Source organism: Cephus cinctus, unplaced genomic scaffold (genome assembly GCF_000341935.2).
Source record: "Cephus cinctus unplaced genomic scaffold, Ccin1 Ccin1_scaffold0690, whole genome shotgun sequence".
NCBI classification, from domain to species: domain Eukaryota; kingdom Metazoa; phylum Arthropoda; class Insecta; order Hymenoptera; family Cephidae; genus Cephus; species Cephus cinctus.
In genome coordinates, this window is record NW_014333313.1 from 1,145,408 (window position 1) to 1,171,082 (window position 25,675).

Consider the following 25,675-nt stretch of genomic DNA (forward strand, 5'->3'; position numbering starts at 1 on the left):
GAGAAATATCGTTAATATCGATCAACTACATATTAAGAAAAATAAGAAATAAAATAAGAGTAACAAAAAGGGATTGATACCATAAGGATTCTTGGCGACAATGGCACCATCGGTTGTCAATGGTTCGGATTCTCCTTCCTCATTCAGTGCCTTCACTCTGAACTCGTACTCATGGCCATCCTGAAGACCCTTGATTTCCATCTCTGGTTCTGTGGTACGTCCAACAGGAACCCAACGACCAGTAGATTTGTCGAGCTTCTCAACCGCGTATCCGGTGATGGGTTTACCGCCATCGTCTTCGGGTTTCTCCCACTTGACTTTACATCCGTTTTTAGTGACGTCTGATACTTTCAAAGGACCCTTTGGTTTTCCAGGTGCAGCTACAAAAGACGTAGACATATAAATTATTTATTCACCTCAAGACAAAAATTTAAGAAATATATAATACTTACAAAGAACAGTGACTTCAACTTCCGCCTCGTCCTCACCGTGAGCATTCACTGCCCGAATTTTCCAGACACCAGTGTTCTTTCTGACAGAGTCTGTAATGCTGATTTTAGTGTTGTAATCAACATTAATGATTTCAACATTTCCACCGGACTTGACTTCAGTATTTGCGTGAATCCAGGTAATCTCTGGAGGTGGTTCACCACGTACATCAACATCGTACTTGATAGGCTTGCCAGCCCTGACAATAATCGGTTTCAAGTTCGTGCGGTCGATCCTTGGTTTAACTGTAAGAAAGAATCATATAGCTTTCCGTGAAATCAGTCATTAATAATCAATAACAATTCAAAAATATTCAGACACTTACGTGCTTTGTGTTTGCAGATCTGCATCTTGGATGCGTCAGATGGTTGTGAAGGTCCAGCCTTGTTCACGGCGATAACTCTGAATTGATATTCTCCACGTTCTTTAAGATCAGGTACTTTAGCCGCCAATTCATTTCCGGGAACCTCGATAGCTTTCTCCCAATCAGGCTTGTATCGATCTTTCTTCTCGATGATGTACTTTTCAATTGGAGCACCTCCATCGTGCTCAGGTGCAGTCCATTTAAGACTGACGGATTCGTTATCATAATCGGTGATTTCAGGGGTTCCGGGTTTAAGTGGTTCATCTACAGAATCACATCGTGTGACTTGGATACTAGTACTCTAAAGGTTACTATTTCTTATAATATTAGTTAGACTTACCGTAAGGATTCTTGGCGATGACTCCCCGCTCGCTCTCGAGCGGCTCCGAATCACCTTCATCATTAATGGCAGTCACTCGGAATTTGTATTCGCTTCCAGGATTTAATCCAGTAATATCCAATTCGGTTTTTGGAGAATTTCCAGGTATCTTGCCAACCCTGACCCATTTTCCTGTCTTTGTGTCCATCTTTTCCACCTCATACTCTTTGATCGGGGATCCACCATCGTCTTCTGGTTTCTCCCATTTGACCTTGGCGGTAGTGTTTGTCACATCGGATACTACCAATGGTCCTTTAGGTGCGCTTGGTTTTCCTGAAAATTTAGAAAAATTTTCACGTTAATTTTGTGTTTCTTACCTATATTGTAGATAATGTATACTTACCAAGAACAGTAAGCTCAACAGTTTCTTCGTCCTTGCCATTAGCATTTTCAGCTATTAGAGTGTATTTTCCGGTATCTTTTCTTACTGCATTAATGATCGTGAAATCAGTATGATAGTCAACATTCTCAATCTTAATGCGTTCGGTATTTGTCAAGGGGATGTTGTCTCTCCAGACCCATTTAAGTTCAGGAGCAGGTTCGCCGCTTACGTCAACTGCCCACTTATGAGTACGTCCAGCCTTGATTATAATAGACTTCAACGTGCTACGGTCGATTCTTGGTTTCACTAAAAAATTATGGAAAAAATAATTTTATATCTTTCTATATCATTTTGTATCTTTTAATATTTTATATTTTATATAATTTTATATCTTTCTATATCAATGAGTTCCTTTCTATATATTGATATTATAAATGATTTTAGACTTACGGTTCTTGTGTTTGCAGAGATGGTTGTCAGTAGCCTCACTAGGTTCGGATGGACCAGCCTTATTATGAGCTCTGACACGGAATTGGTAAATCATCTTCTCCTTGAGACCTTCGACCTTAGCCTCAGGAGTAGGATCAGAAGTCTTGGCGACTTCGATCCAATCAGGTGAGAATTTGTCCTTCATCTCTACGGTGTAATGTGTTATTGGACGACCTCCATCGTTTTCAGGTTTGACCCACTTCAGGGATACGCTGACATTGTCGTAGTCAAATATTTCAGGTTTGCTAGGTTTACCAGGCTCATCTGATAAAAATTGTTAAAAGTTATTAATACAACAAATAATTGTATATCATTTTAGAGGGAACCGTCCTCACCATATGGATTCTTAGCGACGATGGCCTCATCGGTTTCAAGAGGTTCAGATTCGCCCTCCTTGTTAACAGCCTTGACACGGAACTTGTACTTCTTTTTGGGAGTCAAACCCTGGAATGTGAAGGAGTCCTCGTTAGGACCCACTTCTCCTGCCGGAATCCACCGTCCGGTGTCCATGTCCATCTTCTCCAAAACGTATCCTGTGAGGTCGGAACCACCATTATCCGCAGGTCTTTGCCATTTAACTTTGACATGATCAGAGCGAACTTCCTCGACCTTGAGTGGACCAGTTGGGGATGCTGGTTTATCTGAAAGAAACAATCAAACGAGTTAGGTTATTTATGATATATGAATGTTAAAATTTAATATTTAACAAATATTTACCGAGTACGACGACGTCAGCTATACTTTCACAAGTACCAGAGCCGTTTGTCAATACCAATTTGTATTTTCCAGAATCAGGCCTGGTTGTTTTCCTTACAGTAAGAACAGTATTCCGTTCGTACTTGTCAATGGTGAGTCTCTCGGCAGCATCTTGAACGAGTTCTTTTTCTCCCAGGAACCAGTGTACCTCAGGTTCGGGTTCACCACCATACTTGATATCGTACTTGATGACTTGTCCCTTTTTAACAATCAGATTCGTCAATTGATCGCCAATGATGTATGGTTTCACGAAGCGAGATTTGGCGATTATGGGTTTGGTAGCATCGGATGGTTCACCAGGTCCAGCCTTGTTTACAGCCCGGATGCGGAACTCATATTGAGTTCCCTCCTTAAGTCCATCGATGGTAGCTTGAGTGATGTCGCCTTCGATTTCTTTACCTTTGACCCATTCCTTGCCGAACTTCTCTTTGTACTCAATAACGTAACCGGTGATGGGTGCGCCACCATCGTTCTCGGGTTTGGTCCACTTCAGATCTGCATGATCCTTGTCCCAGTCTGTGACCTCCACGTTTCCAGGTTTTCCAGGTTCGTCTGCATATTAGAAATTTATTAGAAAAAATTTCCTTTCACTAATTTGAGAGTGAAAAACGATCAACGAAATTTCATCTTACCCCAAGGATCTTTAGCCAAGACTGGTTTGGCGAATAGTGCTGGTTCGCTGGAGCCAAGCTTGTTCACAGCACGGATGCGAAATTTGTACTCCTTTTTAGGGATAAGATCTTCCACCTTGTAGACGTATTTCTCTCCAGGCTTGACCTCACCTACGTTATCCCATTGCGACTTGAGGCTCATATCCAAACGCTCGATTACATACATGGTGATCGGAGAACCACCATCGTCCTTCGAAGGTTTGAACGAAACCACGCAAGAGGTCTGGAAGATGTCAGTGACATTGACATCATTTGGTGGAGACGGAACGTCTGAAATATAAAGATTATACGTGATTAACGAAAAGTTTTAGAAGAAATGCCTTAAAAAACAGGAAAACAAACATTATAATAGTACCTTGCATAACAATGTTGACATCTTTGATCTCCTCCCCTTGAGCATTTCCAATTTTAACTTGGTAAACGCCAGATTGGTCGCGCTGTGGCTTTTTAATTTTGTACGTCACCTTGTCCTCGCCGACAATTACCTCAACGTCCTTGAGAGGAAGTGGCTTACCATCCTTGAGCAATTTGGCTTCTACCGGAGTCTGCTTAGTTCCGTCGACTAAAATATTTAACAATTATAATAATGAAGCTAATAATCATTTAAAATAAAATTAATATCCTAAACTGCGAGGATATCCCTACTTTTGAATGGCACGACGAAAACGATGGGTGCACTGCAAGGTCCTTCGACCTTGTCCGGTATTTCAACAATTGGCTTGCTCTCTCCTTTCTTCACGGTAAGTTTGCAGGAGCTCTTGAGTTCTCCACTCTCGCAAGTGATCTCGCCATCGTCTTCCATCTCCAACTTGTTGAAGACCAGTTGATGTTTACCACCACCAAGATTCTTAATCTCGACCCTCTCATTGGGCACGATAGGTTGACCATTGAAAAGCCAATTGGCCGCAGCCGTTTGATCTTCAAGCTCAACATCAAGAACCAGCTTCTCACGTTCCACAGCCACGGTATCCTTGAGCTTCTTGTTGAAGCGATTGAGATCTAAAAATGTAATTGAAATAAATGAGCATCTCATTAATAAATATCACAATTTTTTACTTACAGTTAACAACGAGTTCGGCCTCTGTTTTATCAGCATTGCTCACACAAGAGTAAAGACCAGCGTCAGTAACTTTGGCATCTTTGATAATAAGTTTCCTCTTGCGACCCTCCTCCTTCACTTGTACCCTAATAATACAATTAATGGAATTATGAATACAACAATCCATAGGACGAAAAATTTGTACATCAATTTTCTTCTATAAATCATTAAATCTTTACCTCTTGTCAGGAACGATTTCTTGATCGCCCTTAAACCATTTCACCTCGCCGCCAACATCATCGAGCTCGCATAGTAAAGTGACCGTCTCCTTCTCAACTAATTGTTGATGTTTCAGAACTTTGACGAACTTGTATGGGTACTCTGCAGAGAGGTACGATATTATTATTATTATAGCAATCCAATAATTCATTCACTAAAGTCTTATCAAAGTACTCACCAACAATAGTAAGAACCGTTTCTGTCTTGTCCGTCTGTTTATTTATCTTACAGGAATATTCGCCGCTATCCTCAAGCGTTGCACTTTTAATACTAAGCCTGCAGACCCCAGACATATCCTTTGATATGCTGTAGATGTCACCGTCCTATGAAAATACATTGATCCTTAATAATCTCGATTAATCAATCCAATTACTAAATAAGTTATAACAGATTATTCTTACCTCAAGCTTAGTTTTACCCTTGTACCATGACACCTGTGCAAGATTGGAACTGACTGTACATTCCATGTATGCCTCGTGTTTAGTAAATCCACTGGTTTTCTTGGACAATGGTTTTGTGAAGGTGTAAGATGGGTCAGGTTCTATAAGTGTATTATAAGTTGATGAAAGATTTTTTAATTAGAAGATTAACATTGATGTCTAAAAAATAATTCCAGTACCGTCGACGTTGAGGAAAGCTGTGGAAGATACACCATTGATATCGATCGTGTACTTTGCGGTATCATCCACTTTGGGACCCACGATGATGAGCTGGTAGGAGTCGTCCTCGTTCTTGAACTTGTATTTCGCTGATGCGAACAATTCCTACGGATGCATTTATGAAGATTATAAATTAGTATGGTATTAAATTGTAATTAATCCAAAACTTTCCACAGTTCCATTCATTCTTCGTGGTCGCATGCTTGGAAAAAAAATGTATTACCTATATACTGTTATTATTAGCAATTCGTAGTCTTTTTCAATACTCACGTCTTTGCGGCAGAACCATTTTGGCTTACAGTTGGGCTTGCTGAAGTTGGCTTCGAAAACGACCTTCTTGTCTTTACCCTCTTTGGCGTATTGGTCTACCAGCGGCTTCAGGAAAGTCTCCGATTTCTACGCGCGGAAAAGAAAAGACATCGATTAGTTTCCGATTATAGCTACGGCGAACTCGCTCGAGACAATATCCCGTGCGACAAGTGTCAGTTCTGCATAAAAAAAATTCGCCAAAAAGTTTCAGCCACGATACGCGCGTGAAAAACGCAAAAGTACCTCCTCGAGGGATAACTGGAGGAAATAGAAAATACGCTGAAAGATCGTGTGAAAGAAAATTTGAAAAATGGAAAAAGAAAAGCAAAATCGAAAAATTGCGATTTCCAAGAAATTTAAGGTCTATGCATGCTCGATGCTGTTAGACAAGTCGAAGTGATTGCGAAAGTTTTACGGATAGAGCGAAAGAAGTTTTTTTTGCGGCGTTGCTGCAAAATTCTCAAAAAAAAAATACCCCATAAATATCTTCAAAGAGGCCACGTAAAAATGTCCAACGAAAAATAAAAACTGTCACGTAATGCGTACAGAAACGATAACAACATCGAAGTACGACGAAGAGACTTTAGAGATCCCAGATCGATAGAAGTCCATATGCAATAACTTAAAACCAATCTCTGATTGTGACGTCACGTAACTCAAATTTTCTCTCGGTACCTCAAACACTCTGGGATCCCCAAAAAGTGTGAAGAAATACTAAAGACGTCAATAAAAGAAGAAATTAAATATGTGAATCGGAAAGTGAAGAACAGTCGGACAAAGAGAAAGAAGATTTTCAAAGAAACATTTTTGATCAAAGTGATCTAATTATCGCATGAGCATCGTGAAATGGCGCACGACAAAATGGCGGATTGGTTAATCCATGATCGAAAATGACGCAATAGAACATACGTATAATAAATAATAGACCGAAGAAGTATAAACGGCATACAATAAATAAAAGAAGAGGTGCGGATGAGCGTGGATGCTGTAAGATCCGAGAGGTGCAACGAGAGAATGATATGAGATAAAAATAAAAAGAGAGTAAAGACCAAAAGAACGATTTAATGTAACGAGAATGCACAGATAAATAGAGAAGACAGAAGTCACTTGTGAACGTCTGAAGTAAATCTAGACCGTGAACCGGTGAGTCGACGAACCTCCACGTTGCAGGAGGGATGCAGGACCGGCCAGTCGGGAATAATTTCGGCCAGCGATAGCCTACGCGATGCACTAAACTAGAAATAATAAACGCGTCCACGATAACATCCCGATCGGCAATACAAATTTCGCGCATTTCGATCTGGCCTGTACACCATTAAGTAAGTTCGATAAGTACGAACAAACTTAATGAAGACAAAAACAAAAGTTTCGTTGCAATTTTATCTTCTACTCGCAATTACCATATAAGATACTGGACAAACAAACACAATAAAGTGTCACGTGACATCACGAGATAAGAGAAATGAATCAGCAACGACACTTTGCTCCTTGAATTCATTGCTCGATAATACCAAAATTACATAAAATTGACAACAATGACACGACATTGAAAAAAACAAAATCCGAGACAATAACTTCTCCGAACAACAAGGCAAAGGTATTATCCCCATGCAGCCTAAGGGGAGGTCTGGTAAGCCCGTAAAGACAAAAGCAACAGAACAACAAAAGCAACAAGGCAACAGTGCTGGAAGCGTCATTAAATCCGTATACAAATATGTAAACAAAAATTAGTACAAAAAAAAACAGACTTTGACATGGTAAGATTAGAAATTGACATATTGGGCATTTGCATTGCATACTCTTTCCCTCTTTCTCGTCAGCGACGATACTTGCATCAGCCCATCACTTATCGTTTCATATGGTGGCTTTTTCATCAGACTGATTTCCTCGAAGGATATTTTTTTCTTTTTTTTCCTTTCTATTTAATATACTTTAGTCATGTCGTTTATTATCCGTGTTAGATAAGGAGTCTTTCCTGGATTGCTGAATGCCACTGGCACGCTTGAGATATCAGCATGAGGTGCATATGCGATTTGGAAATTATTTATCAGGATCCAAAAACAACATTTTTTGGATACGTCTGGGCATTGGGTTTTCAGAAATCTTCAATCTGACATTTGGACATTGGGATACAAAGGCTGCTTCTGCTTAGGCTTGAATCGAACGAATTCTAATCTGATTTTAAATCGAACCTTCTCTTTGGGACGGACCAATAGCTTGGGCCAGTCGTCAATTAGCTCCTGCAAACTCGGCTTACGCTGGATGTCGAAGACGTCCTACATGCCCGACACACACATAACAGGTTAGGTGGGAACTCAAGTCCCCGTTTTTAAGGGCTCGTTCCTACCGAACCGCCATCGCCAAAGAAATTTATTCTTAGTGGAGAGTGTCGTTAAGAGATAGAAGATAATTCGTCGATTCGATAAATTTTTTTTTCATTTTTCTTTTTCTTTACTTTTTTTCAACGACACTTTCGCAATGGTCAACCCGGTAGGACGAGTTTGAATTTTTACTGCGAATCGCTTTTTTTCTTTTTTTTACTTATAGGTAATGCTTGCTTTTTTAATATTTCTTTATTTACGAGCACTCAGCATATATACGTATTTATATACAAGCGTTAGACACATGTAGGCATATATGCGTGAGTGCCTAGCTTATTTTTTTTTTTATTTTCGACTCGGTATCGATTGATTACTGAAGAGCGAAACGGATGGGCGATTTTTGATAGGAATTCTTGGCCAATTGATAATTATGATTATTAATGTTAACTTACTGAGGACACTACTAATTACTAAGCGTACATAGCCTACTGATAACTGTTCAATGTAAAGGTACTACGAAATGTATTGGGTCAACTACGTTTAGGCGCGGATGTCAGAGCTATCGAAGGACTCAGTCTTTTCCGCCCGATTCGAGAGAAATAAAGTTCAAAAAAAAAAAATTATCAGCTTCGAAAATTTTCCAAATAAATTTTCATATTTTATTACTTTCGAAATTGACTTTTCAATTTAAAAAAAAAAAAAAAAAAATTAATAAGACCGAGCCATCCGTCTGGCCGTCCGTACACTATTGAAATTCAAGCGAAGCATTATCTGTAAGTACGAATGTACAAAATGATAAAATGATAACGAGTAGCTTTGATTAGTGACGGATTAACGGATTCGGATAGTACGACAGGAGCGCGTGAATTTTATGAAAGTTGAAAAAAAAAGAAGTTAAGAATTGACATTAAACGAAATGAAGAAAGTAACAAAAAAAATAACGAACCTACCATAATTTTATAACGGTTTACTGCAATGCGCTGCAACGAAGCGCAATCCAATGCAGTTGAAATTCTACACGGTGACAATAAAAATTCGTACATATGTCTCACCGAGCTCATGCCGTTCGGGAGTAGGTCAAAGGTCACGGGTAAAAAATATTTACTTCCGCTACTGAAGATGAGCCTCCATCGATGGCCCAGAATAGAAAGAAATAAAGATACGAATGATCGCGAAGATTCTGTTAGAATTTCTAAAAGTCCAATTATCACGAGGACTCGAGTTTTCTTTGTCTACGTTACGAATGTTGAGATAATTATTTGACAATGGGTACAGATTATAATATTACCTAATGCTCTCCTGATATAACGGGCGTGAATTTAAACGAGAACAAAGGAATAAAAAATTTAAAAAAAAAGTATAGAAAAAAGAAAAATTATTCAAATAGAGTACGAACAGTCTACCTATACATATCGTAATATGCCACAAGTATATAAAAACCTGCATCCCACCGATCCAGTGCACTGTCTATTAATGGAGTATCAAAGCAGCCAAGAAACGCGAAGATCCTCCCAAAGTAGAATCCTGATAGTGATCTGAGATGAAAGTCCCAATGGGATATCGGCACCGTAAAGTCGTCCGTATCCACAAGACTATTTTCCTTCCTTTCGTCTTCGTGAATTTCTCTATCACATCAACTGTCACTTTCGTTCTTAATTAAAGAAAATAATAAAAATAACAAGGCGGATACGTAGACAAGCGTCAGAATATTTGAATTTTAATAATTGTAAAATTTAGGATATCTCATTCTGTCGCTGACATACGAAACGGCCTTAATTCTTATAAATACACCCCCGGTCGCCTTAGGTGGGTAGATCGGTATGTCCCCGAATCTCGAGGTTGTACGTGTTGTTCAGGCTTGTATGATCGAGAGGCAAATAAAAGCTCAAAAAGCTCACATCGCACTGCAACTCAATGACGCTTAGTAACGAGACGGCACAATAAACGTAAACACGTAACACGAGCCAAAACAGAAGGACCACGTGTAATTAGGACACTGTATTGACAAGGAGCAAAACCCATATGAAACACGATATGCACACTGGCCAATCATACGTAACGTCTTGTCTCAAGCTCAGAAGAGTTTGCGATCATCGCGATTCTGATCGAGATACTTGATAGAGATCTAGATAGATGTCAAAAAAAAAGGCGAAAAATATGAACAGTAGAAACAGACTGTGAAGCTACGAAATTGAGAATTCAATTGCGACAGTAGGGCACGTCATGGAGACTCATCGTTATGTAGCTCGTCGCTTTAAAAATGTCCCGATAAGGGCTCGTGATTGTTCAATAAGACTATGTACCAATAAGCTTCGATTTGTCGCAATAAAGTCGAAGGACTCTGCGGAGAGTTTTTGGGATGATTAATTAGTATAATGATTTTTTAAATCTTTCATAAGCCTCTCTGCAATTTCCACGAAGTCACGAGGGACACCGATAATTTAAATGACACGTGTAAATCACAAAATCATCCCGTTTCCAAATACCAAAGCATGGCTGACGATAATGACTTATTTCGTATAACTCAATATCTCATAATGAATTCGAGAAAATTGTAGAGGGCGTTGTATTTATCTGTTGACTTTAAGTTGGGGTTGTTTGAAACCTTTAGCCAGCTCCAGTTGGCCTGCTCTTTCTTGTCTAGGGATACTCGACAGATCTCCTCTCCGTCAGCCACGATCACTATTTCATCTTCATCCTGGTACCAGCCGGTCTCGAATCCTTCTGAGTCTATCAGCGGCTACGAAGAGATCTCATGCTAAAGGTGCGCGAAGTTACCCGACGATGATCTTCAGGTTAATCGTCGTCGAGTAAGGACCCACGAAACTTGCAAGCCTAACGATACTTCCGAAGTGACCAGACACAGGCCTGAACTCTCTGTTAGTCGCTGACTGAACCGAACCAGACTAAGCTGTTGACGAGCTAGCGAAAAATTTAGAAATTTTGTTTAAAAAATACGATGTCATTACTTTTCTCGGATCATCTGGTCTCTCCTGTGAGAACGAGACGTTACGTCGTTACGTCGGTAGATCGATACACCTGTTGAAAATATGTAGGACGTGCCGCGGTTCTCATCGCGGCCATGTTAGTCACGTGCGTATCTCATCCACATATTACATCGCTCTATATACAGCATATACAAAATATACATATTTACATACATCGAATCACGTACACAAGGTGCAACGATTATCACAACCAAGACAATGTTTATAAAGGTCGATCGTGAAAACGAGCGAACTTTTTTCATTTTACCTGTCGTCACTTCACGTTCCCGAACAGACTATTTGAAAATCTCTCGAATATCGAGAAATCGCGTCAGCTATATTGTCACCTAGATGTCAAAGAATACCATGAATCACGTACCTTCTCGACTTTCTTCAGAGCTGGCATGGGTTTCTCCACCTCCTTCAGGTCCACCTTCTCCTGATCGGCATCCTCCCTTGCCCACTTTTGGTACTTCCTCTTCTTCAGCATAGCCCTGAAGTCCATACCGCTGGCATCTATTTAGGAATATTAAATTGTTATAGGAAAACGTTGATTCGCATTTACAATGCTTTGCCTTATAAGATTCTTACCAGACACGTAAAGCTGCATCTCGGCAGAGTCTTCGCCATGGATGTTGCTCACGACGATCTTGTAGGTACCCTCGTCGTTGGGTTTCGTCTTCCTCATACAGAGGGTGATCGTGTTGGTCTCCGAGTCCGTGAGGAACTTGAACCTACCTCCCTCAATGATTTCGGTAATACCCTTGTAGAACTTGAAGGTTGGTGCAGGATTACCCTCAACGGCGACGGTGAGGTAAGCCGTAGAATCTGACGAAAATTTAAAAACAATCTTGAGTCTACGACAAGACTATCTGATATTTAACATTAGCTAGTTAAAGTACCTTCCACGGCGGTGTAAGTCTCCTGCACATCGACAATTTGAGGTGGTCCACCTGGTCCGACATCGCGAAGAGGTGTGCTGGGCTGGTTGATTTTATTTTCCAAGTCCGCCACGCTGGGTCTCCTGACGTCCGCGCTGGGACGACGCCGCTGTGAAGAATAAACGTTCAAGAACCCCTCTCCGGGAATTTCAAAAAATCTCGAAGTGAACGATCTCAACGACCCTTATAATCACCTACCTGGACTATCTCAGCCAGACTTACCAATTCATGTTAACCTCTATGTCGAATTCTTCGAAATAAAGAACCGTCGTTTTAATGTAATCCAACATATCGCATCGTTCACTCGAGATTATCATTTGAAATGAGTTTAGTAACGGTTTACTAGTGTTTGAGGGTTACTAAATTAGCACCGATTATCAAACCAAACAGTTAGACACAAATTAGTAGGCTCGGCGTGCAGTTAGCACGTACTATTCAGCAGATATTCAGGTTTGGCCGGTCCGATTCCGTCGTTCCGTCATTCTCTACAGAACGGAATGACAGAATCGACTGAGCGACTTATCGAAGGATCTTCCGATTCGATTAAAATCGATCGCGAGCTTTGCGAAGAAGTCCCTTGAAACATAGAGTGTTAGGAAACATACAGGACATGTTATAAAGACAATAGGAGACACAGGATAGAGATAACGTCCTGGAGTTTGTGTATCTGGTGTATTGATAAAGGTTATGTTTTAATGTTGTCTGAGGATATATTTATATATACATGTGGGGTATATGGTTTATGATAGTCGTCATAAAGGAAACGTAACATATGACAATGAACACGTATAGTGGAAAATTGATTGTACGAATATCAATAAAGAAATGTATAATGGCGTTGTTAGGTAGCGCAAGCTGATTCATGGTGGATAAGGACGAAGAGGTTTTTGTGACGATATAAACGACTACTCGACTACTCTGCACGAGCTAAACTATAAATTATTCCAGTTTGTTGCGTTACCACGAGGAAGAGAGGTTCATATCTGAAAGTAGTTATGTAGTGTTACCAAGAAGTGTGAGTCGCGGACATCTGAAAAGAGGATGTATACGTTATTCACGTACTGCGCAGTTTACAGCTTTCAAGATGGCCGTTTTGTACACGTCGATCAATCAAATGTCAGACTATTCTACGTGCTCAGGATTATTTACAGGTACAGATTTTCTATTTACATGACGATCCCCTTTACAGGGAACGAAAAATAATTATAACATATAATTAACAGATTTAAGCCGATATCCAAAGATCCTATACAGTTTTTGTGTTACTTCTACTCTGTTTCTAGGATTATTTACAAGATGTCTTAGGAATGTATATACATGGCCTATCGATACGAGACAGAATTTTAAAGAAGACGAAGGAAACACTGGATAAAATGACGTTGGTCATTTTTCATCTCAGTGAATTTCATCCATATTTCAAATAACGTCGTGCATCGAATCGGTATGAGGATCGAATGATTCTACGTGTAAAACTATTTGGATAGATATATGTGTGAGCACGAAGGTACTATGTACACGCGATGTATTTACATGAATGTTCTATATATACACGTAATGAATTATCTTTTGCTAACTAAACACGCTGTACACAGAAAACAATCGGAAAAGATGTGTACAGTGGCTAACCTGCTTCTCAGACTGTAGTTCGCCAGGGCGGCTGGATTTAATCTGTTTGTCAAAAAAAGAAAATAAAATGATAGAGGTAAAGTGTTGTCAAGGTTCAATTGGGACGATTAACTGGAATTTATTGGCATTATAAAGTAACCATGGCATGGAATAATTGATTAAACCCTGACGACGTTACTGGATATAATGGAGATGGAATCGACAGCAGCAGCAGCAGCAGCTCCAAAAAATATTAGCTAAAAATAATATAATTATTATTATCAGTGTATTTCGTTCACGTCGTGGTCATGGATTTCGTCTTTTGGAATGGAACTGATTATGGTTCTTATTAATGATTGCTAAGCGGTCGAACGTTTGAACGATGACGTATCGCAACAACGTCATTGTCGCACGTTGACTAGGCCACGTGTTTTTTTGTAATAAATGCTTCGTGTGAGATAAATTCGATAATTAAAATCAGTGAGAGCGAAAATAGAAGAGAGGCAGTGGCAAGAAAAAAAGAGAGATGAAGAAAAAAAAATAGTACAGCAAGAATAAAATACATTAAAGGGGACTCGAATGAAAGATGGATGATTATATTAATTGAGAGGCCAAAAAAAATAAGTAAAATCATGTGGAAAAAAGTAAACTGTGAAAATGAACGCAAATAGGGTAGAAGAAAAGTAGCAGATAATGATTTTTTGTCAGGTAAGCTTTGTGTTATAGCGAACACAAATCTCACCTTGGCGTCTAACACCTCGCCGGGCCGTAATTTTCCCACCTGCACAAAATCACAGAGACGAGCGTCAGCTTTCTTATGTTTTTCAATACTCTCATTTCTCTCGCAAATAATCGACATGGGCATTTCACTTTTAATAAATACGAATTTTCCATATTCTTAAGGTCTGGCAGCCAATCACTCCGCTCTTGTGGCAGTGAGAGAAAAAATTCAAAAATCGTACGCGATCGCTTGACGATCAACACGATCCTTTTTATCTTAAAGCAATAACGAATATGCGCCTCTATGGGAGGAAACGAGACTTGTATAATATTGTCATATGAATCGGAAATTATTTTAAAATGATTCAATGACTCGTCCGTGAGTCGAGCGAATGGGATTTTGAATTTTTGGATTTAAGGATAGACAGTCACACAGGGGTGGCAGTGTTTATAGGGTAGACGATTTTCTGGTGCTCGCAACAACAATACCGTTCGACAGTGCAATTATACGAGTACATATCCTGCCCTTACAAATTAGTTATCACGATTATCAGTTATCAATCTAACCAATCGTGATGGAGTTACCGTCCGTTTAATTCCTCTCTTCGAATTCGTTTAAAAATCAATTTTTTTCTTCAAACTTTACGCACATTACTTACAGCTTCGTACACACTGAATTATCTTTAATTGAATTCGTAGAGAGCAATTACGGGATTTCGGCATGCAGACTCGGCATGCAACTTCATACGTGCGCCGTAACTGCTTGTATATTATTAATGTTTATGAAGGAAACTGAATGATTGAATAATTAATAACCACGAGGCGAATCGCTATGATTATTGCAAATAAATCAATCATTCGAATTTTAGAAATTCACCTCGCTGTCAAGTAACTGGCAAGAAATGTAAAAAAAAAAAACTTGCCACTTATAGTCGTGTTAAATAACTTTGAGTTGCGCAAGTGTAGCAACCCTAGCGAGTACCAAGGAGCTCGTACGTCGGTTCAAATACATTTAAAAATTTCAAAAATCCATTCTCTAAAAATATCATCCGATAAGTTCAAAAACAAGACGTATTGGCTCAATGATAACAGCGCTGAGTCTGTAGTGAGTAGATGAAGTAGTGTACAGCAAAATAGAGTCAGACAGGGAGAACGGCGTCTGACTAAAGCATGACCTTCTCTACTTAGCTCAAGAAATTGTTTCCTATATCCGTTATCGTTTGATTGAAAAAACAATGAAGGAACTTTCGTAAGACGATTCTTCTTCTCCCTGTCCAAATGTCCTCTATGATCGTGTGAAATGTCAAGTGTGATAATAGATTAATGAAATATTGATAGCAAATTCTAGCCGCAAGTTGCATAGACGAGACATTCCTATCTTCATTGTCATTCTCACCTTGCGGTCATCCACCATCTCACCAGGTCGCAGCTTCCTATTCTCCTATGGACCAAGCCGTTATGTACAAGAAAGTCTATTACAACGTGCGTGTCTTGTTACGCGATCAATAACTATTTCATACTCTATGAAATGTGTATGTACATGTATGGATGAATTTTTTGTACGTATAATATTTGTCTTAAAGCGTGTAAATGTGTCGTTACGCGATCGAGGTTATATTAAATATAGTGAGACTTATAAACAAGGACACTTTAAGTGCTGTCATTGAGAATCATTTAAGTACCTAGCTAAAATATTCCAAGTAACCAAGGACAAAGCTGCAATAACATTAACATACGGAATTATTAGACCGAGGAATAAGCGTTGCCAAAATCGTCATCTAGTGGACTCTATAAATATGTAAATTCATCTTATTAATAGTCCCAAATAGATTTTTCTCCAAAGACAAGTTTTCTGATATAAGCGAGATCGCAAAAGTCGGTTAATGTCACGCGTGGTCCTTCGTTACAAGTTGGCTACGCCTTTGGCACATTCTGCAACAGGAGAGATCTGTAGAATAATCTGAAAAACGTAAATGACTAGGAATATCTGTTATCATCAGTAGCTAGACCCATGATAGTCATCGACCTAGAGCCTGAAAGAATGGTCAGTTAATATTGGAGATTCATTGCTAATACTTTGGTACAATTAAAATTCTACGTGTTGATGTTCCGCGTACGCGATGTACAGTGGTGAGGAATTAAACGAATGAATATGTCGTCAGGTCTGAGGAGGTCATGGGTCAGAGTGTAGGGATCTTTTTGACGTTGGACGCAAGATAGGGGTTGCTTTATAAATGTCACAGGGTGTAGGGTGCATACAGGGCAGAAGCTGGGCCGTGCTACGACGGGCTCTATTCTAATTTCAACATTTCAAATATCTCTGTGACACTGACTAAGATCTAAGGGGTGGGAAAAAAAAAAACAAAGGGAAATACTCTCAAGTCAAGAGAGCACCACAAATGGGCAATTCACTATATCCGTTCACTGACTACGAAACCAAACTGCAAATCACTGGGGTCACGATAAAGACTTCTATAAATTCTTTCTAAGGTCTAGTTCTATTTTTAAATACCGTATGTATAAAAAAACAAGGACTACCGGGGTCGATTCAGTGCTTGGTAAGGGTGACGATCGAACACCTGGAAGTGGTGGATTCGAATGAGCATCTTCCAGGCAGTGAAAAGAACCCAGTCGACCTGGCAGTCAATATACCTGCGAGGGTCATCCGTGTCTACGTAACATACCTCGTCACTGATGAGCAAGCTGGGTCTACGACCCAATTCCTCTGGCGGAATGAGGGAGCCTCTTCGGCTGTTACTTCCGCTTCCTGGAGCGAGAGAACCTTTCCTACTACCGGCGGGTGTGGCGTCTTTGATGACTTCGATCTTCGGTGCTTCCGGTGCTTTGATCTCTGGTAGCTTCGGCTGCGAAATCGAGATTCAATGTAAAGATGGGCTCGGTTAAAAGAATTCCAAAGCGAAGCAAGGCGATGGAAGCGATGGCAGAGCGAAATTAGTGTGAAAAAAGAAACTGAAGCAAGAGTCACCGACCTCGTTTGCAGAATCAGTGCGAATCTCGACAAGAGAGGTAAAGCGTACTTCGCGCAGCACTCAGCCGAATCTTTACTCTCGTTAGTCGAACGCCTCGCGCAAACTATTCCCAAGAATAGCGGGACGTTTTCGTAATATGAAAACGGCCACCTCGCGAAAATAGTTTCTGTATGAGGAGCATTCATCGTTTGCCAAATGGCCTCAAGATTTGGAACAGCGATTATATCCATGACTGGCCAGGAATATGAGTGTAATATCTCAACCGTGGACACGTTTATCTGACTAATCGGCCGGTTTCTCTTTAAAGAAGCGTTGCGAAGCCGAGGATTGGACGCCAATTACATGTCCACGCGTTGCATGTCTGAAGCAGAGGATTAGGCAGCGATTGCGAGGAAACATTAATAGCAAAGAAAAATTGAATAACTATGGACTCACCTTCGAGTCAAACTTCTGCAGGTCCCAGGAAGGATTATGAAAGAAGAAATTACGTCAGTGCTCTATCTATTTTATAAATGCTTCGACGATTCCTTACCTGAGCGGCGGGTCTGTCGAGTTTGGTCTTGTCGCGAGGTACATGATCGCCAAAGTCGAACTCCTGAGGCTTCTCCAGGACGGCTCTTTCGTAGTCTGGAATTTCTGGAAGCTCATAGCTGCTTTCTTTGGCGGCCTTAGAACTTTTCATCTTCTTAGCCTCGAGCTTCTCGCCCTTTTCGGTTTTCTGTAGAAAATTTCATTTGTTAGTGTACTCTATTAACTGATTGATATTGGCAGACAGCTGTTACTGCAAAGGCTGAGCTTAGTAATGCCGTTGATTCTCCAGCTTGTTACAAGTAGAAGAATAAGAAGAATAGTCGTAGCGTCCTAGCATTGAAATGTACAAATAGAATGGGCATAGAGTGAATGTAAAGTACGTGTAATATATTGATAGTGATGTAAGTCTATACATGTAACAGCAATTGTTCAGATATTGAGCTTCTGTAGAGTTCACATATAACAAGATAACAAATAGATATAGATGTTGTACATGTCCCCAGCAGTTTTTAGTGGCCTGATGAAGTATATCGTTAGCAAGAATCGTTATACAGTGTATTCGAATAGTGTCATAACTATAGAGAAGAACAGCAGCTGCGAAGATAAAGTAAATGCTAGAGAATGTTTTGAAGACAGAGTATATGTTACATATGCGCCTTATTATAATGGTAGAACCATACAGAGACATAGTTTAGCAACAAAAACAAAGAAATAAACACGTATGTACATTAAGACTGTGCACTAGTTCTACAGAGAAAGTTAGAGAAACAGAAAGTAAAAAGAAAAGTCGAATTAGATGAGAATAAAGGTGTCTGAAATCCTCTTGAATTTCTGACGTTCGTTAACACATCAGCAAATTAGAATAGTATAGAATAGTATAATATAGAATGTAGAAGTAGACCAGAGAAAAGGTGATAAGTTAAAAGAGAAAAGGAAAAGGAATGGTAAGTGATTAGAAAAATAATTAAAATAAAGATACTGGATGAATTGTGTGATCGATGAGTTATAAATTATTCTACGATGAATCAGAATATGAAATTGGAAGAAGATCGAGAAGAAAGAAAAGTGAAAGAAAACATGAGAAGGCAATGATAAATAATAAACGAAAGAAATAGAATAGATAAGAAGAAAGATTTGAATAAGTCAAGAAAGACGATAGAAAAATATTAAGAAGACTATGACAGTGTCCATCGGAGCAAAAGTGAATAGTAAGAAAGAAAAAAGAGTAAAAAAATGGACAGCTTTTTTGAGCATAGAGGATGAGAAAGATGACGGCGGATCATTTTCTTTCTCATTGTCAGGAATACCTTAAGCTCAACAACCGTGCCATTTTCAGCCTGCTGAGGCTGTTTTGTTTTCTTGGCAACGGGTTTGAGCTGGATCGATTGGAAGGGTTCGTTTTTTATCTCCATTTTCGGTGGTCTACGTAGTTTCGGTTTGGCCTCTGGCTCACTTTCCTGCGGCTACATTAATATATTCTCATTATTCTAAATCATCTTGATCTAACAATTTTATTAAACTAGACTCTTGTGGCATGTCCGATACTGAAGCGCGAACCGTTCAATTTCAATTAGGAAGTAATGATATTCCTATGAATAAATCTAATGATTAACAACAATTCTATGTAACACAGACAGCCACTTGATGTTAATTAGTAAAATCTTACTTAACAAAAACAGATCATATTGGCTCACCTTAAGTTCGACCTTGTTGAGCGCCTTCTTTTCCTCCTCAATCTGAAAAAAAAGAGAAAATTCATTTTATACATTAATATAGAGATGAAAGACATTTAAAAATTTTCAATATTATGCTATCGCTAAAGATAATACCTTTGTGCCTGCCTTAAGACCGAATTTCTTCGTCTCCTCCTCTTTCTGCAAGAAAATAAAAACGTACATATTAATGTAACATACTTACACTGTATGCAATTAGGATGCAGCCAAAATACAGTCAACTATCTTTATATTTAAAAGGCAATGGTGTATAGTGTAACTGCACTTGTTGGCAATAATAAATGAAAAATGTAATAAGTTACAATAATAGTGTAAGTGTATTTTGTTTTGTGTACCTTGGGCTCTTCAGGTTTGCCAAGTGTAGCCTTGGATTTTGGAGTGGGTTCATCCTTCTATAAATTAGGAATCCGAGTGTGATTAGATCACATCCCATGCAGATTGTGGTAAATAACAATAATACAGCATAATTAGACATAAATAGTGTAACTGTATTGTGCTTTGTGAGATAGTAGTATTTTAGTGAATGTAACGGTTTTTTGTGTACCTTGGGTGCTTCCGGTTTACCAAGAGTGTCTTTAGATTTCGGAACTGGTTCCTCTTTCTAAAATTTGTAAATACAGATTTTCTAAGATGTTCATTAAACCGATGAAATTTTAACTGTATTGTAAGTGTTTCGTGTACCTTGGGTTCTTCTGGTTTACCAAGAGTTGTTTTAGGTTTAGGGGCAGGTTCCTCTTTCTAAAATAACGATCAAAAATATTTGATGGGTATAAAAGAAAAATCAATTATCCCGTTTAAAAATAAAAATTCCTATTAAGTTACAACGCTAGTTTATCATTATTAAAATGTTACTATCGAAAAAACAAAACGTAATTCGTGTGTCAAGGTAATTGTGTTTTCTGTATCCTAACATCTTGAGGTTTATCTACGAAAGCTTCAAGTTTTGTACAAGTAACTCGTTCCAAAACATTATGCTTATTATTCACATAAAATCTATCACTGTCATCAGTTATATAAATAGGACTGCCATTAACAAAAGTCTGACATAAATAATGTTGTTCAAAAAACCTTTACTCACCACATAAACAAAAAAAAGAATAGATATAAGCCACAAACCTTTTCAACGGTAGACTTCTTTTGCACGATGGATGATCGACGGCTTTCTGTCTTCACTTCTTCATCCACCTGAACAATGTTTAAATAAAATTTTTAGTGAGTCCACGACGTCTTAAAATAGATAATATAATCATAATATTGGAATATTTGAATGTCAAAGGATGATTCATGTGTTTCTTTTCAAAATGTCTGTAATTGGCTTGTGTGTTCATGTACCTTATGCACAGAGGTGCGACGCTCTGGTGATTTTGTACCATCTTGTGTAATCTGTGTGTATGGGGAAAGTATATAGAGGTTTTAGAATGTTGTATTTTGGATTTATTTTTCTTTATAAAAAAAATTACCTGTTCCTGTGTAGTGACAAGAGAGCTGCGACGACTTTCAGTTCTAAGCTCCTCGACCTGCACGTTAGTTAATATCAAAACAGTATATGTCGCATCGGGTCGTAATTTATTTTTAAGATTATTAAAAAAAATATTTTTTATTAAACTTACTCTAGTGACAGATTGTTTGCGGTTGGCTATCGTCTTCTCTGGCTTAGGTGTGGTTTCGCGAGAAGCCTATAATAAGAACAGGTTGAATAAGTTTGAAATCTATTTGTGAACAATTTTCATCTCTTGAAAAATATAAAAATACAGGATTATATCCTGTAAAATGAGAACAATTTTTACCTCCTTAGATTCAGGCTCCTTCTTCTTGATGATCTTCTTCACCTGATACAATAAACGTTGTTATAAGCAACATTAAAGGAAACACATTAAATTATTGAATTGACTTGAAAATTAAACATAATTATGGATAACAAGTTATTTACCTTTTCAGGCTCTTTCTTTTCTTCCTCCTTCTTCTCTACCTTCTTCTACAAATAAAATATATTGATGAAAATCATTGTTAAGCAGAATATGCATATATTTTCGAAAATCTTACCTTGATAGATTTTCTCTCCTCCTCTATCTTTTCGACATTGTTGACTTCTTCCTTCTGTATATATCCACAAATATTTCGTCAGTCGTAATATAAATGTTTGCAATAAAAAAACGCAGAAAGAAATTACATTGAAAACAAGAACTCACACAATCAAATTTGAACAACATAAAACATGCAGCGTATGCCTCATAGGACGAATAGACAAATAATAATTGGAAAACGTATAATGGGGAAACATTTAAGGGACTGGATATTTCATAGAAGTTTGCAGGCAAATTGGAACCCAGCTTCTGCAGTGATATAACAAGTTTGGAATGTTTGTGAAGAATTTTTCAGACTTCTTTCGTAACGGAAAATGTAAATTGACGTTTGAATGATACGACATGAAAGCGAATGAAAACAAGCTAAAGATAAAAAGTAGAAGGAAATGAGCAGACCATGGGCAAGCTGAAAATAAATAGGCACATTAAGACGTTGCGCAGTAAGGAAATAAGATAAAGGCAAAATAAACATAACCTAATTAAATAATAAGAGTTACATTCGTATTCATGTTAAATTAAGCATCCCCAAAAGACACGCAGCATAATTCTACTTCTCAATCCCGCTCAAAAGCATTTAAAAGCTTTCATATTATCAGTATAGAATTAAAGGCTAAGCGATTTGTAAATTATATGAATCTTTTTTTGAATTCTCTTAATAACATATCAATTAAAAGATTCATAGAATAAAAAAAAAGAAGCGTGAAGCGTCCTTTGGAAATATCATCAAATACTTTACCGAATAACTTCTTGTTCGATAGATTTCACTCACCTTTGGCTCTGGTTTCTGAAATAAAATAAAATACAAAATTAATCAATTGTACGAAACTATATATAAATTATATGACAAAATTTATAACGCATCTTAATAATATCAATGAACAATTTTCGTAAAACAGAAATTGATATACATTGATTTAGTAAAAATGAGTAAATATAAATTCCTTTGAAATCATAAAACTCTTATCATAAATCTTACTACAGGCATTCTCACGATATCTGTTGTTTAAAAATAGGCATGAAAAGAAGCAGCACAGTTAAGTTCTCTTTGTCGATTCAGAAGTTAAGTACTTTAAAAATGCTCTGCTATGATATATTGAAAATAATAATTTATCTGTGGAAGATCATAACCACGGATCAAAACAAATAACAGTCAGCAATATACAACGATAATAGATTGTACGCAAAGCTAAAGTGAATTAAACACAAAAGAGAAGAAAAATAATCTTAAAAAGTTCATATCAACAGTAACATCTAAATGTTCACATCGAGGTCAAAGGTCATAAAAAAAGTGTAAGTGTTCTGTGTGACTGAGTGCCATTCTTCGCACTTAAAAAATTCAAAAAAAATGTGGTGTGTGTGTTACCTTTGAAACTGGTTTGTCGATACCGTTTGCTTGCAAAGCCGGTATATCCTTAAAAATAGAAATACGAGAAGGTCACAGTTATGTATAATGTGTGCTTCCATTGTACATACAAAAAAAAAACAGAAGAAAATAACAAAATTAAGCTGATTTCGAATGAAGCTTTGGTACATATAGCCGTCATCGCCAGAAGCTCACAACGTGCAAGATATAATAAAATTCAAAATTTCCTAAGCTCTGGCGAGGATAGGCAACCAAAAAAAAAAAGGTAAAAATGTTGAGACAAAAAAGTGTTGCCCAACTCCAGCGAGCAAAAAACAAAGACAAAAATGTGTGTAACTTCGTGTTGCCCATGTGTACCTCGACCTGAGAAACGGGTTCTGATTCTGGTTCTTCGACGATAGGTTCCGCGGTACTGGACTCTACTACACTCACCGGTTCCTCATCCTCTTCGTCGCTCAGAATCTGAGTGATAAGACGAGAAAAATTTTCAAGCGTGTCTTCAACTCCTCATTAATATGGAATCGATAAATTTCTATTTCTTTAAAGGCAACCATCTTGTTAAATATTAATTACTTCATGCATCGGATAAAATTAATTACAAATGATAATTAAGAAAAAGTTGATAAATAATTAGAGAAGTGGAGACGCGAGTAAGATGAATGACTATTAGTCGTATTGGAAAGGTCAGTGACTTTTTTACCTTCTCCTCCTTCTTTTCTTCTACCTTCTTCTTCTCTTCTTCAACCTTCTTCTTCTGTTCTTCAACCTTCTTCTTCTCTTCTTCAACCTTCTTCTTCTCTTCTTCAACCTTCTTCTTCTCTTCTTCAATCTTTTTCTTCTCCTCCACCTTCTTCTTTTCCTCTTTCTCCTCCTCTTCCTCCTTCTTCTTCTCCTCCTTTTTCTGTAATGGGGTGACGGGGGCATGCGACATTTAACATGGAATTTGGATATCGATAATTTCATAGGTTCAATACAGGTAGTGTTCAAAGGGATAAAATTTGAAGAAACAAAATTGGTTATTGTGGCAACAGTAGCAGAAACATTTGAACAAACGTGTTTTCTTTGGGGCAAACATACATTGATGTAATACAAAAGGGCAATCAATTTGCAACTCGATATTACTTGAAGAATGTAACGATAATGAACTTTGAAAATGATTGTACACGCAATGACGATTTTCAGAAATATAGTTAACCATTTCATAAACTGTGCAAGAATTACCTTAATAATAAGTTCGGCCGACGATTCATCCTTGCCGAACTCGTTGCTGACGACGACCTTGTAAGATCCAACAAACTCCTTTGTCACAGACGAGATGCTGAGCCTCATATCTGTTCCATTGAAGGTTATCTTCACATCCTTGGAGGACTTGATCACCGTCGAATTTCTACAATATAAATATAACGTCGATATCGAATGAAAATTGAAAACACATTGTTTCGAAAAGATTTTCAGTAATTTGTATTCATTTATTAACACTTACTTGTACCATGTTACGGTGACCTTCCTATCCTGTTGAGAAAGGCTGGCCAGAAACTCGACGGATTTGCCTTCCTCCACGGTCTAAAAATAGCAACTTATGAAATTTCGAAACATGGAGAAAAAATTTATATAGATATCAAGGAAAAATACTAACGATCGACTTAAGACCGGAAGCGAATTTAGGCTTCTCGCCCCCATCATCCGGTATCTCAGTGATCTCCACCACCTGAGAGGTAGCCTCTCCTTTCTCGTTCCTTGCCACCAGCTTATATTGACCTTTATCGGCAACCGATACTTGCTCGATCTCCAGCTTCACCGCAAACTCACCCTACGAATAAATTCGCCCTTGTGAACTTTCTGTTATCTTTGTTACTTCTTAAAATTATGTTAATTAATTTCTTGCAATACCGACCTCCTTGACCTTCTCAACGTGAACAGTGTGTCGACTGTCCTCCTTAACGGCCTTGGTTTCCTTATACCAAGTACAGTCTGGTGCGAACTTAGAGAGCACGTGGCACTCTACGATCACAGTCTTCTTCTTTACGACTTTGATGACCTTAGGTTTCTCCTTGATGACAGGTACAACTGAAAACCAAGAGTATCTCATCGTGAGTACAATCGTCCTTATGAGGATTCAATAAAAATCAGAAGTTAGAACAATATAAATTGATACTGACTTTCAACATTGAGAGTAAGATTAGCATTGAGCTCTCCCAAGTTATTCTTGATGTTGCACTTATAGAGACCAGAATCTTCTGCTCCAGGGTCACTCAAAGTCAATTTGATGTAATAAATATCCTCCTTCTCCTTGGTGATGCTGATGGATATCCTTGACGACTCCTTAACGACCTGACCTGCACGAGTCCAAACAATATCGGGCTTGGGTGCAGCTTTGACCCTGCAATCCATGATGACGAGCTTGCCCTGATTTTCAGACTGAATTCGTGGTTTATCCACGAACGTGGGTCCATCTCCTTCGGGCTCGGGTTCGGCCTCGATGTTGAGGTTCAAGTTGGCGTTGCTTTCGCCATATTCGTTTTTCACGTGACACCGATAGGTGCCACCGTCGGGGCCTGACGGATCCTAGAAATCATAAAGCATCATTTAGGTCCATCATACACAGACAAAATAATCTTTCTTTAAAATTTTCATCAGCAGAATC

The 25,675-nt window shown here is 38.4% G+C and overlaps 1 protein-coding gene across 30 annotated transcripts in view; it reads right to left on the reverse strand.

Annotated features, from left to right (window-relative positions):
- Nucleotides 1-25,675, reverse strand: part of LOC107269835 (twitchin) — a 58,190-nt gene that overhangs the window by 21,850 nt on the left and 10,665 nt on the right. For 6 of the 30 annotated variants that reach the window (XM_025087227.1, XM_025087214.1, XM_025087207.1 and 3 more), the window contains 47 exons: nucleotides 25,191-25,596; nucleotides 24,926-25,098; nucleotides 24,668-24,841; nucleotides 24,515-24,594; nucleotides 24,253-24,418; nucleotides 23,732-23,932; nucleotides 23,389-23,493; nucleotides 23,032-23,079; nucleotides 22,405-22,452; nucleotides 21,628-21,681; nucleotides 21,515-21,559; nucleotides 21,372-21,413; nucleotides 21,195-21,260; nucleotides 21,045-21,101; nucleotides 20,917-20,967; nucleotides 20,701-20,769; nucleotides 20,266-20,322; nucleotides 20,129-20,185; nucleotides 19,920-19,976; nucleotides 19,681-19,725; nucleotides 19,546-19,587; nucleotides 19,159-19,314; nucleotides 17,853-18,038; nucleotides 17,756-17,770; nucleotides 17,015-17,194; nucleotides 14,353-14,391; nucleotides 13,632-13,673; nucleotides 11,967-12,114; nucleotides 11,656-11,892; nucleotides 11,444-11,580; nucleotides 5,718-5,843; nucleotides 5,408-5,552; nucleotides 5,190-5,329; nucleotides 4,967-5,111; nucleotides 4,749-4,890; nucleotides 4,531-4,655; nucleotides 4,116-4,469; nucleotides 3,826-4,032; nucleotides 3,432-3,740; nucleotides 2,761-3,351; nucleotides 2,379-2,684; nucleotides 2,005-2,307; nucleotides 1,576-1,860; nucleotides 1,194-1,505; nucleotides 815-1,117; nucleotides 453-734; nucleotides 81-380 (listed from right to left, as the gene is read on the reverse strand). In XM_025087227.1, coding sequence (XP_024942995.1) covers nucleotides 81-380; nucleotides 453-734; nucleotides 815-1,117; nucleotides 1,194-1,505; nucleotides 1,576-1,860; nucleotides 2,005-2,307; nucleotides 2,379-2,684; nucleotides 2,761-3,351; nucleotides 3,432-3,740; nucleotides 3,826-4,032; nucleotides 4,116-4,469; nucleotides 4,531-4,655; nucleotides 4,749-4,890; nucleotides 4,967-5,111; nucleotides 5,190-5,329; nucleotides 5,408-5,552; nucleotides 5,718-5,843; nucleotides 11,444-11,580; nucleotides 11,656-11,892; nucleotides 11,967-12,114; nucleotides 13,632-13,673; nucleotides 14,353-14,391; nucleotides 17,015-17,194; nucleotides 17,756-17,770; nucleotides 17,853-18,038; nucleotides 19,159-19,314; nucleotides 19,546-19,587; nucleotides 19,681-19,725; nucleotides 19,920-19,976; nucleotides 20,129-20,185; nucleotides 20,266-20,322; nucleotides 20,701-20,769; nucleotides 20,917-20,967; nucleotides 21,045-21,101; nucleotides 21,195-21,260; nucleotides 21,372-21,413; nucleotides 21,515-21,559; nucleotides 21,628-21,681; nucleotides 22,405-22,452; nucleotides 23,032-23,079; nucleotides 23,389-23,493; nucleotides 23,732-23,932; nucleotides 24,253-24,418; nucleotides 24,515-24,594; nucleotides 24,668-24,841; nucleotides 24,926-25,098; nucleotides 25,191-25,596 — 7,558 coding nt within the window. Of the gene's footprint in view, nucleotides 1-80; nucleotides 381-452; nucleotides 735-814; nucleotides 1,118-1,193; nucleotides 1,506-1,575; nucleotides 1,861-2,004; nucleotides 2,308-2,378; nucleotides 2,685-2,760; nucleotides 3,352-3,431; nucleotides 3,741-3,825; nucleotides 4,033-4,115; nucleotides 4,470-4,530; nucleotides 4,656-4,748; nucleotides 4,891-4,966; nucleotides 5,112-5,189; nucleotides 5,330-5,407; nucleotides 5,553-5,717; nucleotides 5,844-11,443; nucleotides 11,581-11,655; nucleotides 11,893-11,966; nucleotides 12,115-13,631; nucleotides 13,674-14,352; nucleotides 14,392-15,726; nucleotides 15,772-17,014; nucleotides 17,195-17,755; nucleotides 17,771-17,852; nucleotides 18,039-19,158; nucleotides 19,315-19,545; nucleotides 19,588-19,680; nucleotides 19,726-19,919; nucleotides 19,977-20,128; nucleotides 20,186-20,265; nucleotides 20,323-20,700; nucleotides 20,770-20,916; nucleotides 20,968-21,044; nucleotides 21,102-21,194; nucleotides 21,261-21,371; nucleotides 21,414-21,514; nucleotides 21,560-21,627; nucleotides 21,682-22,404; nucleotides 22,453-23,031; nucleotides 23,080-23,388; nucleotides 23,494-23,731; nucleotides 23,933-24,252; nucleotides 24,419-24,514; nucleotides 24,595-24,667; nucleotides 24,842-24,925; nucleotides 25,099-25,190; nucleotides 25,597-25,675 lie in introns of all 30 variants that reach the window. The other 24 variants (XM_025087212.1, XM_025087230.1, XM_025087210.1 and 21 more) reach the window with 22 other exon arrangements.